General features: G+C 31.8%; 1 protein-coding gene across 2 annotated transcripts in view; it reads left to right on the forward strand.

Moving 5' to 3' along the window:
• The window catches only part of LOC114337066 (uncharacterized), a 654507-nt gene that overhangs the window by 329767 nt on the left and 305929 nt on the right, over nucleotides 1-18811 (forward strand). For both annotated transcript variants that reach the window (XM_050642021.1, XM_050642024.1), the window contains exon 3: nucleotides 10242-10459. In XM_050642021.1, the coding sequence (XP_050497978.1) occupies nucleotides 10242-10459 (218 nt within the window). The remainder of the gene's footprint in view (nucleotides 1-10241; nucleotides 10460-18811) is intronic.

The raw sequence follows: 18811 nt of genomic DNA on the forward strand, positions 1-18811 counted from the left end.
GTAGATTATTTTATATAAGGACATAGATAACATGTATTGACGTTTTATTTGTTTCAAGAAAATTTGTTGCCTGTACAAAAATTTTTAATGTAGCAAATAACGGGGACTTATTATGATTCTCCAGTTTAAAATTTATAAAAAATTTAAATTTGAATGCCCGGGCGTCTGTTTCTATAGAAAAAGAATATATAATTTACTGTGGTGAAAGTACGTCATCGACAAAAACAAACTGTCAAGAGTGTATAGGACATTGAGAATCAAATTTTCGTTTAGGTTTTCCTAACATTCGGGAAAAACCAAGAATTATTTGTACATATAATTAACTGTAGATATTTTACTAAGGATTAGAAATTAAGAAGACAATGGTATAATACAAAAATAAACTACTTTGCCGATGTGGTTTAATAAATTGTATAGCATAAAATTAGCTGTTTCTATTTAACTACAAAACAAACAACTCAAAGAAACCTCATCATAAATTATTTTAAAGGAGAGCGGCCACACAACATGGACTAAGTAGGTAATGAAATCAACATCGATTTATACATGTAGACAATTTCTTGTTAACTTCTTTTTTCACGCGTCGTAACTTTATAGCGTTATCTTGGTTTTCGTAAGCGTCACTAATGATTATTTTCGCGCCAACCGACCGTCTTTGATAGTTTTTACTCTCGAGACATTGCCCGCTTTCTTGTGAATATCTTTTTGTCCTAAGAAGACATTCCACAACGTGTAAATGTTAATAACACAATTAGAACAACGACATTTATTCAGCTTCATTAACCTCGGAAATAATTGATACGGTATGCTCTATGTCATACAGGTTTACAATAACGCGAAGCATCTCGAATACAATTATTCGCCGGAACAAGAGCTTGAGCTGATTGCGAGACATTTTGAAGAAACTTTAGAAGACCACATTAGGTTACAAAATCACAAAAACATTGATAGTTTACGTCAATTTTTACAAGTCCCAGAATAACGTCATCAAGACAGAAGAAATAAAAGACCACAAGCATATTACATACCTCAGCACACAGCAGGGAACAAAGTACAATAGAAACCGACAATTGAACGGGGATAAACAGATAACTTATACCAAGAAGAGAATATCGAAGAAGAGATGAAAGACGAAATAACTGTCAACCAGGAACCCGACAATGGAACGCCGATAGACATAGAGAGAATTATAAAAATAATACTGCACCTACATATCAAAAAAACAGAAATAACGGGCGTCCAAATGAACAGTCCATATCGTGAAAACCGTTTTAACCACGAACAACAGAGAGGATTAAGAAAAGAAGCAAATAACACAGAAAGCCATAACAAGGAACCAAGAGATCAAGAGGTAGATTAGGTGCCATTTCATGAAAGCGCACACTAGAAGCAAAGAAACAGGCAGAAGTATTTTGTCGTCCAAAAGAAACCAGCTAAAAAAATTTAAAGGGACAAGAATCAATTTTAAATTTTGTAAACGTCTTTATAAATGAAAAACCGATTAAGATTTTGATGAATACTACGATACTATATTATAATTGCACGTAGATTATTTTGAACAAAGACATAGATAGATAACACGTTTTATTTGTTTCAAGAAAATTTGTTGCCTGTACAAAAATTTTTAATGTAGTGGAGTCAATGAAGGTGGATATGAGTTATTACCTCAGATTTCGTTGAACCTCCATCGATTTTCATAGAAATTGGTCAGTGGTTAAAGGATACCTCAAGGAATAAAGGTGACATAGTGCCAACTTGCGATTTTTGCGTTTTAGGGGTGAAATACACCCCTTTTTTAAAAATAATTTTTTAGATTTCTGAAAGTGCAGTCACTGTAAGTTTTCACTTCCTATTTTGTTGAACCTTAATCGATTTTCATGAAAATCGGTAAGTAGTTAGAGGATACCTCAAGCAAAAAAATATATATAGCATCAACTTGCGCTTTTGCATTTTAGGGGTGTAATACACCCCAATTTTTTAAATTGTAAAAAATGCAGATTTCCGCATTATGGCGCAAGTAATCTCGTTTAATTAAGAAAAATAAATATTTTCTTTATATTTATGTGCATGAGTTACATTTTTTTTAATTTTTCAAACCTTATAGCAACCAAAAATCCGAAAATTAACAAGTCGAAAATCACGAAAACCTTATTCTTCTATATTTCTGAAAGTGTAGTCACTGAATGTTTTCACCCACGATTTGTTTGAACCTCCATCAATTTTCATGAAAATTGTTGATTAGTTAGAGGATAATTCAAAAAACAAAAGTGATATGGCACCAAGTTGCGCTTTCTGCATTTTAGGGGTGAAATCCACTTTTTTTTAATGATTAAAATGCAGATTTCAGCTTTCTGAAATTAATGTGCATGATTTATAATTTTTATTTTATAATTTTTATGCATGATTTATAATTTTTATTAATTTTTTAAACCTAATAGCAACCAAAAATCAGAAAATTAGCAAATCGACAATCACGAAAAAAATTAATCTTTTATATTTCCAAAAAGGCAGTCACTGAAGGTTTTCACCCCTGATTTCGTTGAACCTCCATCAATTTTCATTAAAATTGGTAAGTAGTTAGAGGATACCTCAAGAAACAAAAATTATGTGGTACCAACTTGCGCTTTTATCCTGGGGGTGGATGTTACCCCTTCTCATTGTTGAACACTATTTTATTAAAAATAACCCCATAATTAGATAGAGGAGTAAATTCTAAGCAAACTTTCTTTTATCAAGTTTATAAATTTTTTATAATATTTCATAATTTAATAAAATATTATTGGTACAGTAAAACCTGCTAATAACGGCCACTAAAAATAGAAAACAATTGGCCGTTATAGAAATGTGGCCGTTAATGCTAGGTTTCCTTTTCCACAAATACATAAAATATAATTGAAAATTTATTTATTCTAGTAATTAAAGCAAATCTAATTAAATACAATTCTACAAACAAACGGAACATACTAAAACTAAATTCAATTTACTACAATATAAAACAATATCTATACGAAAAAACAACTACAAGAAAAACAGAATTTTTTTTTGTTTTACATTTTTTTAGATAAACGAAACATACTAAAACTAATTTAATATAGGTAATAAATAATATAAAACAACATACTATCGCTACTACGAAAACTACGCTTACCACTAAAGTATCGTCGTGCTTCCATGCTATATTCAACAAAACCAACTTGGTAGGGCCTTTAATTAGATATCGCAAATCACTTTGGCTGATTTTGTCTGCATATTTATTATGTTTGAGGAATCCCTTTTTTTTTGTGAGACTGGATATAGGACATTTCTCAAGTATGAATTCACATTCATGGTATATCGTTGCTAAACAGGGAAAATAATTTGTGCAATGTTATGGTACAGGCTACGTTAAATATGAAGTAAATGTGGAAGATATACACTGATTATTCATTTCAATTTAATTTGATTGTTTTTTAATCGTTTACAATATTTAAAATAATTAAAGACATAAAGTTAGGCATTTCAAAAATAAATTCAGTTCTCACTGGCAGGGTGGGAAATAATAAAGTGCCATACAATAGCATTTCATCACAATGCTTATTACAGGCATTACAGGCTGCTCCGTTTGAGAAAACTCATACTCTCAAACTTTGAGAAAACACTCATTCAGTTTCGAGCAACCCTGTATTAGCTAAAATTAAACGTTTTGCTAGATTAATAATTTTTAACAATAATAGATTATATTAAAAATCACTTGAACATAAATTGATTTTCTGATGTCAAATCACTACAATTATACAGGGGGTGAATATTGCTATGAAATTTGAAAATAAAAACGTAATTATCTTTTAAACTACTTCGTATATCATCACAAAACCTGACATTTTAAGAAATAAAACATAGAGGAGAATCCAAAAATGTAAAAATATACTATTATTCTATTAAAATAAACAAAATAAAATAATTCTATTAAACAAAAAACATTTGTTTCACCCTGTCAATATGGGTGGCCCTGTATATTTGGAAATGTATTTAAATTCTGATATTATCTATGCCCCAATCTCACCTAAATAAACTTTTTTCGTGTCTTCTACAACAAACGACTAATTGGACTTCCCACAACCTCTATACATACAAAATCTCCGCTATAAAATTTTTTCAAAGAAAATGTTATTGGTTTCTTTAAAATAACTCCGTTAAATTTTGAAATATGAGATTTATCCAAAAACCATTACAAAGATAAGTAAAAGTTCTATAACACTGTATTAAATATAATTTTCTGAATCCTTTATTTTTTTTTTAAATACAAGGTGAAAAGGCCCCGGTTACATGGTTCTCGCAGTAAAATTTAGGATTTAAATGTTTCTATCTCGGTTATTTTTTGTCGTAAAAAAATATTAAAAAAAGAGGCAGCTTAAATAAAGTTAAAACTAAAATTTTGTTCTCTACCATTTTTTAAGTACCGTATATCGAGTATTTTTCGAGTTATTATCAAAAGAAAATGAAATTCACGAAAATTTGAAAAATTCCATTTTTTTTAATCGTATTTTTTTTTCAAAAATATGCATTCTAAACCGGTCAAAATTGTTGACGTTATTACTCATGTTAAAATAAATAAGGTTTTAAATGGGTTACTATAAATTTTAATTTTTGTGGAAATGACGTATGTTTCATTTTTCATTCTTCCCTAAAAATTCTGAAAGGGTCCTCTTATTTCCATCAAAACTTGCTTAATTTTGATGCTATCGACTTCTTATATAGCTTTTTGATAGTTACCTTTAAGTACTTTATTAAAATGTTTAATATCTATATTTAACAAAGTGCATCGTTTTTCTGTTATTTAAGTTTGAATACTAAGATTTGAGTACTCGCGGAAAAAAAATATACATTCAATTGCATATAACTCACTTTGTATATGTAATAAAGGATTTTTCGAATAAGGAGCTTATTTATTTTTATATTGTCTTCGATTTTGGTAATAACAGCTTTTTTGAAAAAACTTATGGTTTTTGAGTTATTTATGAAAAACTGCTTTAAAACATGGACTTTTTTCAGGAAAAATCAAAACTGTTGATCTTTAATAACTCAAAAACTATTGATTTATTGAAATACCTGTTTATAACAAATTTTACTTATAATTTGTCCCTCTATCGATTAGTGGTATTATTTTTAATAAAATAATTTCCACCACCGAGAAGGGGTGGCATCCCCCCCAGGGTAAAAGCCCAAGTTGGCACCATGTGGCCTTTGTTTCTTGAGGTATCCTCTACAGACTTACCAATTTTCATGAAAATCGATGGAGGTTCAACGAAATCGGAGGTGAAAACCTTCATTGACTCCACTAATGTAGCAAATGGCGGGGATTTATTATGATCCTCCTGTTTAAAATTTATAGAAAATTTAAATTTCTAAAAATAGAAAATAAATGCCCGGGCGTCTGTTTCTATAGATAAAGAATATATAATTTACTGTGGTGAAAGTACGTCATCGACAAAAACAATCTGTCAAGAGTGTATAAGACATTGAGAATCAAAGTTGCGTTTAGGTTTTCCTAATATTCGGGAAAAACCAAGAATTATTTATACATATTGCCGCTTTGCAAGAACGTAGGCTTAAGTCAAAAAAGACGATTTTAGAGAAGAGGCATTTTAAAATTTTATGGATATGATTATGAGGATAACTCCGAATATGTTATTACTTTAAAGAAATTACCTATACACTTTTGTAAGAAATATATCTACGTAAATACAATACAAACTGTGATAACTAGATAAATTTATAAAGTGTTTTTGTTAACCCCTATTACATTTAAGTTTTTTCCTTAGAAACATTTACTTCAACTTTGTTAAAACGTTGACCTAACTAAAAAAGAGTCCTTATTTTATAGAGAATTTTCACAAAAACTAATCGTAACTATAAGATCGGTGGTCGTTGACGAGAAATAAACACACAAATTGCTTAACATTCTGTGCTATTCTGCGGCATAACTAACTTTGGTCTGTATTCATACGAAAATGTTAAGTATTTAACTAATTTCGTGCTAGACAAATATAGACACTTAGTGCCATGTCTTAGCGACTATTATTATTAACGTCATAGGTCTTTACTCACGCGATAGATACTTTTATTTTTAGTAGATCTGCATTAATAAATCCATTTCGTCAAATTTTGACTTAAGCCTAAGTTCTTGCGAAGCGGCGATATGATTAACTGTAGATATTTTATTAAGGATTAGAAATTAAGAAGAAAATTGTATAATGCAAAAATAAACTCTTTTGCCGATATGGTTTGATAAATTGTATAGCATAAAATTAGCTGTTTCTATTCAACTACAAAACAAACAACTCAAAGAAACCTTATCAGAAATTATTTTAAACGAGAGCGGCCTCACAACATGGACTAAGTAGGTAATGAAATCAACATCGATTTATACGTGTAGACAATTTCTTGTTAACTTCTTTTTTCACGCGTCGTAACTTTATAGCGTTATCTTTGTTTTCGTAAGCGTCACTAATGATTATTGTCGCGCCAACCGACCGTCTCTGATAGTTTTTACTCTCGAGACATTGTCCGCTTTGTCCTGAATATCTTTTTGTCCTAAGAAGACATTCCACAACGTGTAAATGTTAATAACACAATTAGAACAACGACATTTATTCAGCTTCATTAACCTCGGAAATAAGTGAAACTTTCTCGCAGTCTTAGTCGCCGGGAAAATGATATTCGCCGGGCTTTAATGGCGCTACATTAAAATTAAGCAGCTTGTAATGGCTGACATTAGGAAGAAAATCGTTGCGAACAATTTTCAGCGAAATAAACAGGAACTAATACAAAGAAAGTGGGTGGTAATTATTGTAGCTGGTGAATTTGTAAGTAGCACTGCACTTCATCATGTAGCTGAGGATCCTGTATTGGATCATCCACCCAACATTTAAACACAACAATCTTCAAAAATGAATAGCCATTTTTAATTTCGTTGGAAAACGAAAATACAGCAGCACCATATTCCAGTCCAATCAAAGAGTGCAGCAAGCACCTCTACCGGTTTCGAAACTTATTGGTCTCTCATCAGGAGGCACATATGCTGCTCTCTCTGATCCAACCAAAATAAACCCCGGCGTGCAGTCCCTGATTGCAACGAACGAAATGGCATAGATGCCCTAGCGGCAACAGCTAGCAAAAGACTAAGTTTTCACTCTAATGGCATATAAAATAACATAATGTTACTCTACATCCCACCAGACTGAAAACAATGGGAACCTTCTCTGGTTACACTTCCGAGGCTTCTACAATTTGCAAGCCATGCGGATGCTGAGACTAAGGAAGATCAGGGAATTTTACAATTTATATTTCACGTCCCATCTGTTCAGCGCGGTAAAGTTCCAATGTTGCGGCTGTATTTTCGTTTTGCAACGAAATTGAAAATGCTTATCCATTTTTGATTTTTATGTTTACTCTGATTGGAGTACGAAGGGAACCATTCTCGTTGGAACTTTACCGAGCTGAGCAGATGGGACGTGAATTATAAATTGTAAAATTCCCTCATCTTCCTTAGTCTCAGCATCCGCACGGCTTGCAAATTGTTGAAGCCTCGGAGGTGTAACCAGAGAAGGTTCCCATTGTTTTCAGTCTGGTGGGATGTAGAATAACATTGTTATTTTATATGCCATTAGAGTGAAAACTTAGTCTTTTGCTAGCAGTTGCCGCTAGGGCATCTATGCCATTTCGTTCGTTGCAATCCGGGACTGCACGCCGGGGTTTGTTTTGGTTGGATCAGAGAAAGCAGCATATGTGCCTCCTGATGAGAGACTAATAAGTTTCGAAACCTGTAGAGGTGCTTGCTGCACTCTCTGATTGGAATGGAATATGTTGCGGCTGTATTTTCGTTTTGCAACGAAATTGAAAATGGTTATTCATTTTTGATTTATATGTTTACTCTGATTGGAGTACGAAGGGAACCATTCTCGTTGGAACTTTACCGCGCTGATCAGATGGGACGTGAATTATAAATTGTAAAATTTCCTCATCTTCCTTAGTCTCAGCATCCGCATGGCTTGCAAATTGTAGAAGCCTCGGAGGTGTAACCAGAGAAGGTCCCTATTGTTTTCAGTCTGGTGGGATGTAGAGTAACATTATGTTATTTTATATGCCATTAGAGTGACAACTTAGTCATTTACAACAATCTTCATCTGTCATGAATTTTAAGTTACATACTTTATAATAGGTACATATTATGCTCGTTTAATATAATAAATAAAATATACTGATGACCAAAAACAGCTAGGACAAAAGTTATCGTCCTAACTAGTGCAGAAGGTGATACTTTCCCGCACGCGACTGCCGTTGACTCGAACGACACGATAGCGGAGTTCGGGCATCATTCGAATGCGGTAAAGACACTTTCCGCATGAGTTAGGAAGAATATTTTTTTCTACGGCCGTACTTTTGGAAAAAAACCACAACAAATGAAGCTATATTGTTCGTCCGCTATAACTTTTCCCATGCGTCACGATTCATTCTCAAACAAATTAAGTCAAAACACAAGGTGAAACGTACACCGATGTGTGTAGTATATAGTATACAGTATACAAAATGTACTTACACATCGACGTTCGTTTTACTTTATGTTTTAACTTAATTTGTTTAAAAATGAATCGTGACGCATATAGCGGACGAACAATATCAATTATTATTTACACGTAAATACAACATACAACAATACGTAATACAAAAATCTATGCAAATTTAATCATTTGAAGAAACAAGAATGTCTGTCTTTACTTATTGCATGGTGATATTAAAAAATGTAAACGAGCAATTCGTGGAATTTTCCAAATGTATCACTGATGCAAGCTGATCCTTAAATTGTTTAATGCGTTCTCTGACAAGGTTGTCAAAACACAATTTTTAATAAAATAAAATTGCTTTCAATGACAATTATGATACCCAAGCCAGGAAAGAACCACATATTTCCTCAAAATTACAGGCCGATTAGCTTACTTCCAGCAGTCAGTAAGATAGTGGAGCGGGTCATCCAAACCAGGCTCCAATCAGAGACAGACAGGCTAGGCATAATCCCAGAATCACAGTTTGGATTCAGAGCTCAACATTCCAGCGAACTTCAAATATTAAGACTTACCGAATATATAGTAGCTGGATTCAATGACCAACAATATACGGGAGCAGCCTTTCTGGATGTAAGCAAAGCCTTTGATAGAGTGTGGCATGAAGGACTGACATACAAAATGAGAGATTATGGATACAGCGGGGCCATGACGAAACTCATCTCCTCGTACCTAAGCGACCGGAAGTTCAGGGTCCGCATAGGACCAGTTCTATCAGAACACGGAATGCCGGAAGCTGGAGTACCACAGGGGGCAGTTTTATCACCCCTTCTGTATAGCATATATACAGCAGATGTTCCAAGGACACCCGGAACATTGATCAGCCTTTATGCAGACGACACTGCAATTGCTGCAAAACACATGAACCTAGATATAGCTGTAAGAAATCTACAGACGGCATTGGATACAATAGAAGAATGGAGTATCCAATGGAAAATAGCAATAAATCCAGATAAGACCCAAGCGGTTATTTTCAAAAAGAGAAGAGATAACCCAGAAGAACAGCTAACATTGCAAGACAGACCCATCGAATGGCAAAACGAAGTTAAATATTTAGGAGTCACAATGGACCAAGGTCTTATATTTACATCACAAGTCAACGCAACAGGCCAGAAAACAGCAGCGGCCAGATCGGCAATAAGAGGACTCACAGGAAGAAGAAGCAAATTAGCTATGAAAACAAAATTAAGACTGATAAATAGCATTATACTGCCAATAATTACATACGCATTTCTTGCATGGGGTCACATAAGTCAAAGTAACAAAAAGAAGATACACGCGGCACACAACAACTGTCTCAGAGAAGCTGCAAACGTGCCCAGATACGTCGCCGAACGGTTCTTATTTAGAGACCTAAAACAAATAAGAGTACTGGATATTATGGAAGAAAAAGCCAGAACAAAATTTGCTGAGCTAGAAGACCACCCAAACCGAATCTTGCAAGAGATATTAAGGTATGATGTGTACCATAGATGGAAACATAGGAGACCCAAACAACAAATATTAGTAAATATATAATAAAAGCTAGATAATCGTAGCTCTATCAAAAGAAGACAACTTGCTCACCTTTGGCATCTCATTATATTTAATTAAAATTTGTTAAATATACTTAAAATAATCTACTTTTCTTTTCTATTGCAGCTTTGTCGGCAAGTAATAATGGATTGAAGTGGGTCAGAGTCAACGTCCCACAATACCGAATACCAGGAGAAACAGCCATGTTACAATGTGACTTTGACCTGGGAAATGACACTCTATATGCTGTCAAATGGTACAAGGAACATGAAGAGTTCTATAGATTTGTGCCCAAATCAAGACCGCAGGCTAATTCGTATGAAGTGGAAGGAGTGCATGTAGATGTACGTTCTTTGTATTTTTTTATATATTTTTTTATTCAGGGTATAGATGAAATTATCTGGTTTAGTAAGTTGGAACTGGTTTAAAAATTAAATTCTTAGACATCAGTAATTTGAATCAAACCTTTTGATAATATTTCATATTTTATTGTAGGTAACGTTAATGTCTGTATTATATTTACTTTTTTTTTAATCATACAGATGTATTCCGATGTAGCGTGAAGACTTTCTACCAAAAAATAATTATGTTGCAATACAATATAATACTATTCAATATTATTTTACAATTATAATACATTTTAATTGAACTTTTTGAAGGTTAAACGTTGATAGTGATTAGACGAGTCATAACATACGGCTGAGAAACTTCAACTCAAAGGAGTTCTCAACGCAAAACACTACGAAAAAGATATTAGCTCGACAGTTGGTAGGATAACCGTAAACTGTCGAATTAGAAATAGACTAGGGCGGATCTGTTTTGAGGTGGATGTGAGAGGTGCCTTTTGGATTTTTGCAGATAAAATAAAATGAGAACTTCAGTAATTATAATTGACTAAAAAAATTGACATTAATAAAAAAATTAAAATATTTAAAAATTTCGAAAAACATCAATTTTTTTCAAATTTCATTGCTTATAACTTAAAAACGATTCATTTTGGAACAAAATCGTAGGGAAATAAAATGAAGATAATTGAATTTTGTACAAAATACGACTGGTTTAAAACGTCTTAAATTATTACCCTTTCTACAAAATAGCAATAAATACAAAATAAGGGGGCAAAATAAGACTGATTTTATTCAATGTTTTTCAACCACTTTGGTTGTACTTGGAACCTTCATAATTCGCTCAGAAAATTCTTACATACTCAAAAAACATACTTAAGAGGAAACAGTAGCGATCACCAGGTAGCAAAAACGCGTTCCAAGATTGCGGCTGTAATTTTTAATATTTTTTCGAGATATTTGGCACACGTATTCGTAATATAATAAAGAATGGCGGTACAGAGCCCAATTTGAAAAATATATTAATATGTGGAAATTACTTTGTAATTAAATGCAATATTAAAAAAACGATCCTGTACCGCCATTGTGTGAATCACGACATTTTGATAAAAAAATTAGATTTCTACGGAATTCGAGGTATTTCTTCGAACTGGTTTCAATCTTACTTGGATAATAGGAAACAACGGGTTAGAGCAAATGATACAGTCTCTAGTCTCAAAAATGTTGTATGTGGGGTACCACAAGGTTCAGTATTGGGTCCTCTACTTTTCCTTATCTTTATTAATGACATCACTAGCTTAAAAATCGATGGAAAAGTTTTTTTTTTTGCTGATGATACCAGTATCACTTGGAGCAACTCAAATATCGCAACTCTTCATGCTACTATAACTTCTGATCTACTTACAATAAAATCTTGGTCCGATTCAAATTTACTCTCTTTTAACGTAGATAAAACAGTAGCATTGTCCTATAAAGGAGCTCTTCAACCCTTACCTCTTCATAACAGCCAGATCAGTATCGTTGATTCTGTAAAGTTTCTTGGTATTTTTTTAGATAGCAATCTGAAATGGTCCCTTCATATTGATGTGTTAAGCAAGAAACTATCCTCAGCTTGCTTTGCAATAAGATCTGTTTCGAAGGAAATGAATTTAGCCTCTTCCAAAATAACATATTTTTCTTTGTTCGAGTCACATCTTCGATATGGTCTCCCTTTTTGGGGTTCTGGTACGGCTGCCCAAACTGATGTTATTTTTAAATTTCAAAAAAGAGCAATAAAATATCTGTTTGGCCTCAGAAGAACAACACATTGCAGAAGCTACTTCAAAGATCACAGGATTCTAACACTACCTTCTTTATATATTTTAGAAACTGTTTGCTTAATTCGTAAACATCTACATGTATTTCCAGCAAGACCTAGACATGACTATTCCACCAGAAATTCTACCTTTGACATCTATTTACCGATCCCGTCCAGTGAGTTAGTAAAGAAATCTATATTATATTCTGCAAAAAAACTTTACAACCATCTCCCTCTACAACTTAAATCTGCAACATCTTTCCCCAAGTTCCGTAAAATGACTAAAGCCTATTTATCTGAAAGACCATATTATTCGACAGCAGAGTTTCTTAACCAATAACTAAGAAAGTACAGTATTCTTATTTATAAGTATAATCTTAATCTATATTTGAGTGTCATATGCAGCAGCTTAACTTAACTTATTAAATTTCTTAAGGTAGAATATGCAATTTGCAATTTTTTTTCTAAATTTTGCAATAGATTGTTACTGTTTTTTTTGTTTCTCTTCATTATTTTTATTTATATAGACGATTTCTATCATTTTAGTAAATTGTATTTGTTATTTGTTATTGTTCTTATTTATGATTAATGTAAGCTTTGTCTATAAAATTGTTAAATTTTTCATGACAATAAAGCATATTTCTATTCTATTCTATTCTAAGAAGAACAAAAAAATACACTTAGTAATTTCCACATATTAATATATTTTTCAAATTGGGTTCTGCACCGCCATTGTTTATTATATTACGAATACGTGTGCCAAATATCTCAAAAAAATATTCAAAATTACAACCGCAATCTTGGAACGCGTTTTCGCTACCTGTTGATCGCTACTGTTTCACCTTAATTCGTCCACGAAATTTCATTAAAAACGATATGATAAATTTTGCATAATAATTTTGCAATCTAATTTTTTTTTAAAAAGTTTAAATTTTTAAAAACTGTCTGAACAAAAAGTAGGTCATTTAGAAGTTTGCTAATTTTTTGACATATTAAGAGGCGCTCTATCTATCTAACACACTTTACAGAATTAAAATCGGATTATTTAAGCGGCCGCAGCACTGTTTTAAAGTTATAAACAATTTTTTGGCTTATAAACAAATATAGTGAGGACGTTTTAGTTAGAATAAATTCATTTTCTGGCGACTCTGGAGATAAATCCCGAAACAGATCGATTTTTATATTTAAATTATAATTTTCTGGCATATATATTATCCTAGTGACGTCATCCATCTGGGTGTGATGACGTAATCGATGATTTTTGTGAATGAGAATAGGGGTCGTGTGCTAGCTTATTCGAAAGGTTCTTCAATTCTCTATTCATTAATATAGTTTATACAAAGAGCCCAAAATTTTTTTTTAATTAGTTGAGACAAAAAGAAGAAAGTATATAATTTATTTAATTCGAAATAGATTTTACTGTTGTCCTAAAACAGAAAAAATGTTTATTTGATAAATAACTGAAAAATTAATTTATTTCAAATCAAACGTCCTCACTGTATTTGTCTATAAACCAAAAAATTGTTTATAACTTTAAAACAGTGCTGAGGCCGCTTAAATAATCCAATTTTAGTTCTGTAAGGTGCATTAGATTGGTGGAGCGCCTCTTTATATGTAAAAAAAATAGCAAACGTCTAAATGGTCTAGTTTTTGTTCAGAAAGATTTTAAAAAATTTGGATTGCAAAATTATTATGCAAAATCTATTAAGTCGATTTTACTGAATTCTGGCGAACGATTTAAGTATGTTGTAAGAATTTTCTAAGCGAATTACGAAGGTTCAAAGTGCAACCAAAGTGGCTGAAAAACATTGAATAAGAATATGCTTATTTTGCCCCTTTATTTTGTATTTATTGCTATTTTGCAGAAAGGTTAATAATTTAAGATATTTTTAACCGGACGAATATGATAAAAAATTCCTACGACTTTTTTCCAAAATGAATCGTTTTAAAGTTATAAGCAAAGAAAGTAGAAAAAAACCGATGTTTTTCGAAATTTTTATATATTTTAATTTTTTTATTAATGTTCCGGGCATATTTGAGGAGCATAAGTCAATTATTATTATTGAAGCTGTCACCTAACTTTATCTGCACAAATCCGAATACCACCTCGCACATCCAAAAATAGACGTTTTTTCACAGATCCGCCTGGTCTAAAATAAAAAACTAAAAACCTTGTATAATAAACAAACAAATATCATCAACGAGTTATCAGTGCAGAGACTGTATTAGGCATAGCATATAATAATAATAATGGAGTTTATTTGTAGCAAATCATTGTACATAATATAAAAATAAACTCAGTTTCTCACATAAGTTGTACGTACAACTTGTACGTGAGGGTTAGATTTTGATTATATTAAACAACACTAATTGACTATTAAAAAGGAATCAAATATAGTCTTTTTCGCTCATCTGTCTCCAAAATTGGGCTCATCTTCTCACACTCCTTCGACTTTGATTTTTGTTTGTGTTGGTGCCACTCATTTAGGTGTGAAGCATTTCATGGTGATTCTAATTTTGCATAATACTAAGCTGTGGTCACTACCTACATCTGCTGAGTTGAGGCATCTTACGACAATTATTTTTGATGGATGTATATCTCTGTTACTTATAACATAATCTATCATAGATCTTTGTCCACGGGTATTATTGAATGTATATTTGTGTGGGTCTTTGTGGCCAAAAAAGGTGTTGTTTATTCGAAGTTCGTTATTCGTACAGAAGTTTATCATCAGTTCTACATTTTTGTTTTTGACATTCTCATTATATTTTTGTTTAATTCCAGGTATTACATGGCTGCCTATTCGAGCGTTAAAATCCCCCCAGTATTATCAACTTTCTTCTAAGTTGATGTACTACTTGTTGCAATTGATCATAGAATATTTCCCTTGTTGTTTGGGGCTCACTATTTTCTAGGCCGTATACTCCGATGATGTTCAGGTGTTCTTTTTCCATTCTAACTTTTGCTGTGACAATCCTTTCTGATACATATTGACACTCTTTGATGTTATTTTGGTATTTTTGATGTATTAGTAAGGCTACACCCTCTTTGGCTATGTTTTCTTGTGCTACTCCACTGCAGATTAGTATACAGGGTGAGTCATGAGAAACTGTACATACTCCTACTTCGTATAGAGGCTCCTATGGGGAATAACAAATGACTATTAAAAAGTGTCTGCTCCCATTGTTTAATAATATACAGGGCGAGTTTAGCATTTTGACAGGAATTTGTATTCGTCATAATTTTTGAACGGTCAGATCGATGTTTCTCTTATTTTGGTCAATCGTTACACTATTGCCACCTAATCAACTGATTTATTCAAACTAGAAAAAAATCAGGTCCGGCTTTAAAAAAATTAGTTCGTTTGGGTCTTAGAAAAAATTTCACCCTCTATACGCTTTTTGAAAACTCTAATATGAATTTTACAAATTAGACAAATAGGCAATTAAAATTGCATATTTTTTTCCGCACACGATTACTTAATTTTTTATAAAAAAATCAAATTTCACTATGAATTAAAAGTTTGGTATAGTGAACCATAGATTTAAAAAAAATAACTTTTATTACAAAAATTAATTTTTTTTTGCACAAATAAGTAATTTATGTTACCATCCAATCAACTGATTTATTGAAACTAGAAAAAAATCAGGTCCGGATTTAAAAAATTAGTTCGTTTTGGTCTTAGAAAAAATTTCACCCTGTATACGCTTTTTGAAAACTCTAATATGAATTTTACAAATAAGACAAATAGGCAATTAAAATGGCATATTTATTTTTTTCCCCACACGATTACTTAATTTTTTATTAAATAATCAAATTTGTCAAAATCGGAATTTTCTAAAAATGAAAAAAAAAATGAACTCACGGTTTAACTCGCTACAACTCTGTTCCATTTTAATATTTTTTTTTTCTGAAATTTTTACAGCACATACCTCTTACCATTATGAAGACTATGAAAATTGTTGTAGACTGTAGAGAATTGTTGTAGAAAAATTAGGTAGAAAAATTTAAAATTTATCAATTTGATCACGTCTATGTTAAACTATAGAGTCCAAAAGAAGTGTTATGGGAAGTTTTAGATCTAGACGTGCTATAGAAAAAAAAATGGTAAAACTTTTAGTTTTAAGAAAAACGTTGTTTTGTAAATTAATTTTTGTAAAAAAAGTTAATTTTTTAAATCTATGCAAAAACTTTGCCAAACTTTTTATGCATAGTCAAATTTGATTTTTTAATAAAAAAATTAGTAATCGTGTGGGAAAAAAATAAATATGCCAGTTTAATTGCCTATTTGTCTTATTTGTAAAATTCATAGTAGAGTTTTCAAAAAACGTATACAAGGTGAAATTTTTTCTAAGACCCAAACAAACTAATTTTTTAAATCCGGGCCTGATTTTTTTCTAGTTTGAATAAATCAGTTGATTGGGTGATAACATAAATTAAATATTTGTTCAAAAAAAATTCATTTTTGTAATAAAAGTTATTTTTTTTAAATCTATGGTTCACTTTACCAAACTTTTAATTATTCATAGTCAAATTTGATTTTTTTTACAAAAAATTAAGTAATCGTGTGGGGAAAAAAATAAATATGCCATTTTAATTGCCTATTTTTCTAATTTGTAAAAATCATATTAGAGTTTACAAAAAGCGTATACAGGGTGAAATTTTTTTTAAGACCGAAACAAACTTATTTTTTTAATCCGGGCCTGATTTTTTTCTTGTTTGAATAAATCAGTTGATTGGTGGTAACATAAAATAATATTTGTTCAAAAAAAAATTAATTTTGGTAATAAAAGTTAATTTTTTTAAATCTATGGTTCACTTTACCAAACTTTTAATTCATAATCAAATTTAATTTTTTTATAAAAAATTAAGCAATCGTGTGCGGAAAAAAATAAATATGTTATTTTAATTGCCTATTTGTCTAATTTGTAAAATTCATATTAGAGTTTTTAAAAAGCTTATACGGGGTGAAATTTTTTCTAAGACCTAAACGAACTAATTTTTTTAAAGCCGGACCTGATTTTTTTCTAGTTTGAATAAATCAGTTGATTAGGTGGCAATAGTGTAACGATTGACCAAAATAAGAGACACATCGATTTGACCGTTCAAAAATTGTGACGAATACAAATTTCTGTCAAAATGCGAAACTCGCCCTGTATATTATTAAACAATGGGAGCAGACACCTTTTAATGGTCATTTCTTATTCCCCATAGGGGCCTCTATACGAGGTAGGAGTATGTACAGTTCCTCATGGCTCACCCTGTATATTCGCCTAATTTTGACTGGCATTCTCCTTTCTTTTTGGTCTCCTGTAGAGCGCATAATATATCTATTTTTTTCTCTGTTAGCTCTTGGGTTATTTCTTGATCTCTAGTGGTGAGCAATTTTATGTTCCAAGTGGTTATTCTCATCTGGGTTTTGGAGGTATTTCTCGCGTCCTTATTTCTTGCCGTGGTCGTCTACATATTTATCAATCCTGTTCCGAGGCTTCACATTGTTACAAAGGCTCAATTACACTGAGTCTTATTTTTAATCAAATAAAACTTAAAAAAGTAAATAAAAACTTGAATTCTGGGAGTGAGTGAGGGTACTTCTAATTTATTTAGTCCGTCCATAAGTGGAAAGTTTGATGCGCCACTGTCGACGCATGTCCCACTAAAAGGTAACGGCAAAGTGTTTATACGTTTTCTTTTAGGTTCTACTATTTAAGTAATATACTTTTATTGTGTCTATAATGATTAGCAAATTTCACCTGTACCAACTCCTAGTCTATAATGTCAACAAACGATTTCCCATATCGGTACTGCAGAAATATAAGACATTACTTTGGTAACTCGTCGTATGAACCTTTAAAAAGAGTTTTTATTCAGGAATGATTTAAATATTGAACAAAACCTTACTCTCAGAAACTAAATATTCTGATTTACCGTTCTACCAATTTTTTTAATTTCGTCGGAAGTTATGTGATACCTTAAATATATACTTGAATATTAATTACACATACCAAAAATCACCGTCTTCAACATAAACCATATCGTAGAAATTTGTTTCGGAAGGCTTAAATGAAGTGCAAGCCTCAACTCCAAAGTTATCAGCAAGGAACTACTCAAATATTTATCTTGTACGAGCGATACATGGTAAAAGTTTCAGTGAATAATTCATCATCAGGAAACCCTCGTCTTCCAGCAACTCTTTGAAGACTGTTTTGTAGAATTTTCAATTATAAATTATATATATAATCGGAGCGTAAACACAGAAATATTTAGAAAATCTGTGAAAAGATCCTGTTTAACTTAGTTTTAGTCTTGGTAGTATGACCCTATATTCCTCACTATATCAAATATATTTTTTATTTTTTTAAATCAAGAGATCGAACATTGCCCCGGTTACAATTATTGTATTTCATTTATGAAAGAATTCCTTCTTCTTCAGGTGCCATCTTCGATACAGAGGTTGGCAATCATCATAGCTATTTTAATTTTTGAGGCAGTAGCTCTAAATAGTTGTTTTGAGCTTCATCCAAACCATTCTCGCAGGTTCTACAGCCATGAA

The sequence above is a fragment of the Diabrotica virgifera genome, chromosome 1 (genome assembly GCF_917563875.1).
Source record: "Diabrotica virgifera virgifera chromosome 1, PGI_DIABVI_V3a".
NCBI classification, from domain to species: domain Eukaryota; kingdom Metazoa; phylum Arthropoda; class Insecta; order Coleoptera; family Chrysomelidae; genus Diabrotica; species Diabrotica virgifera.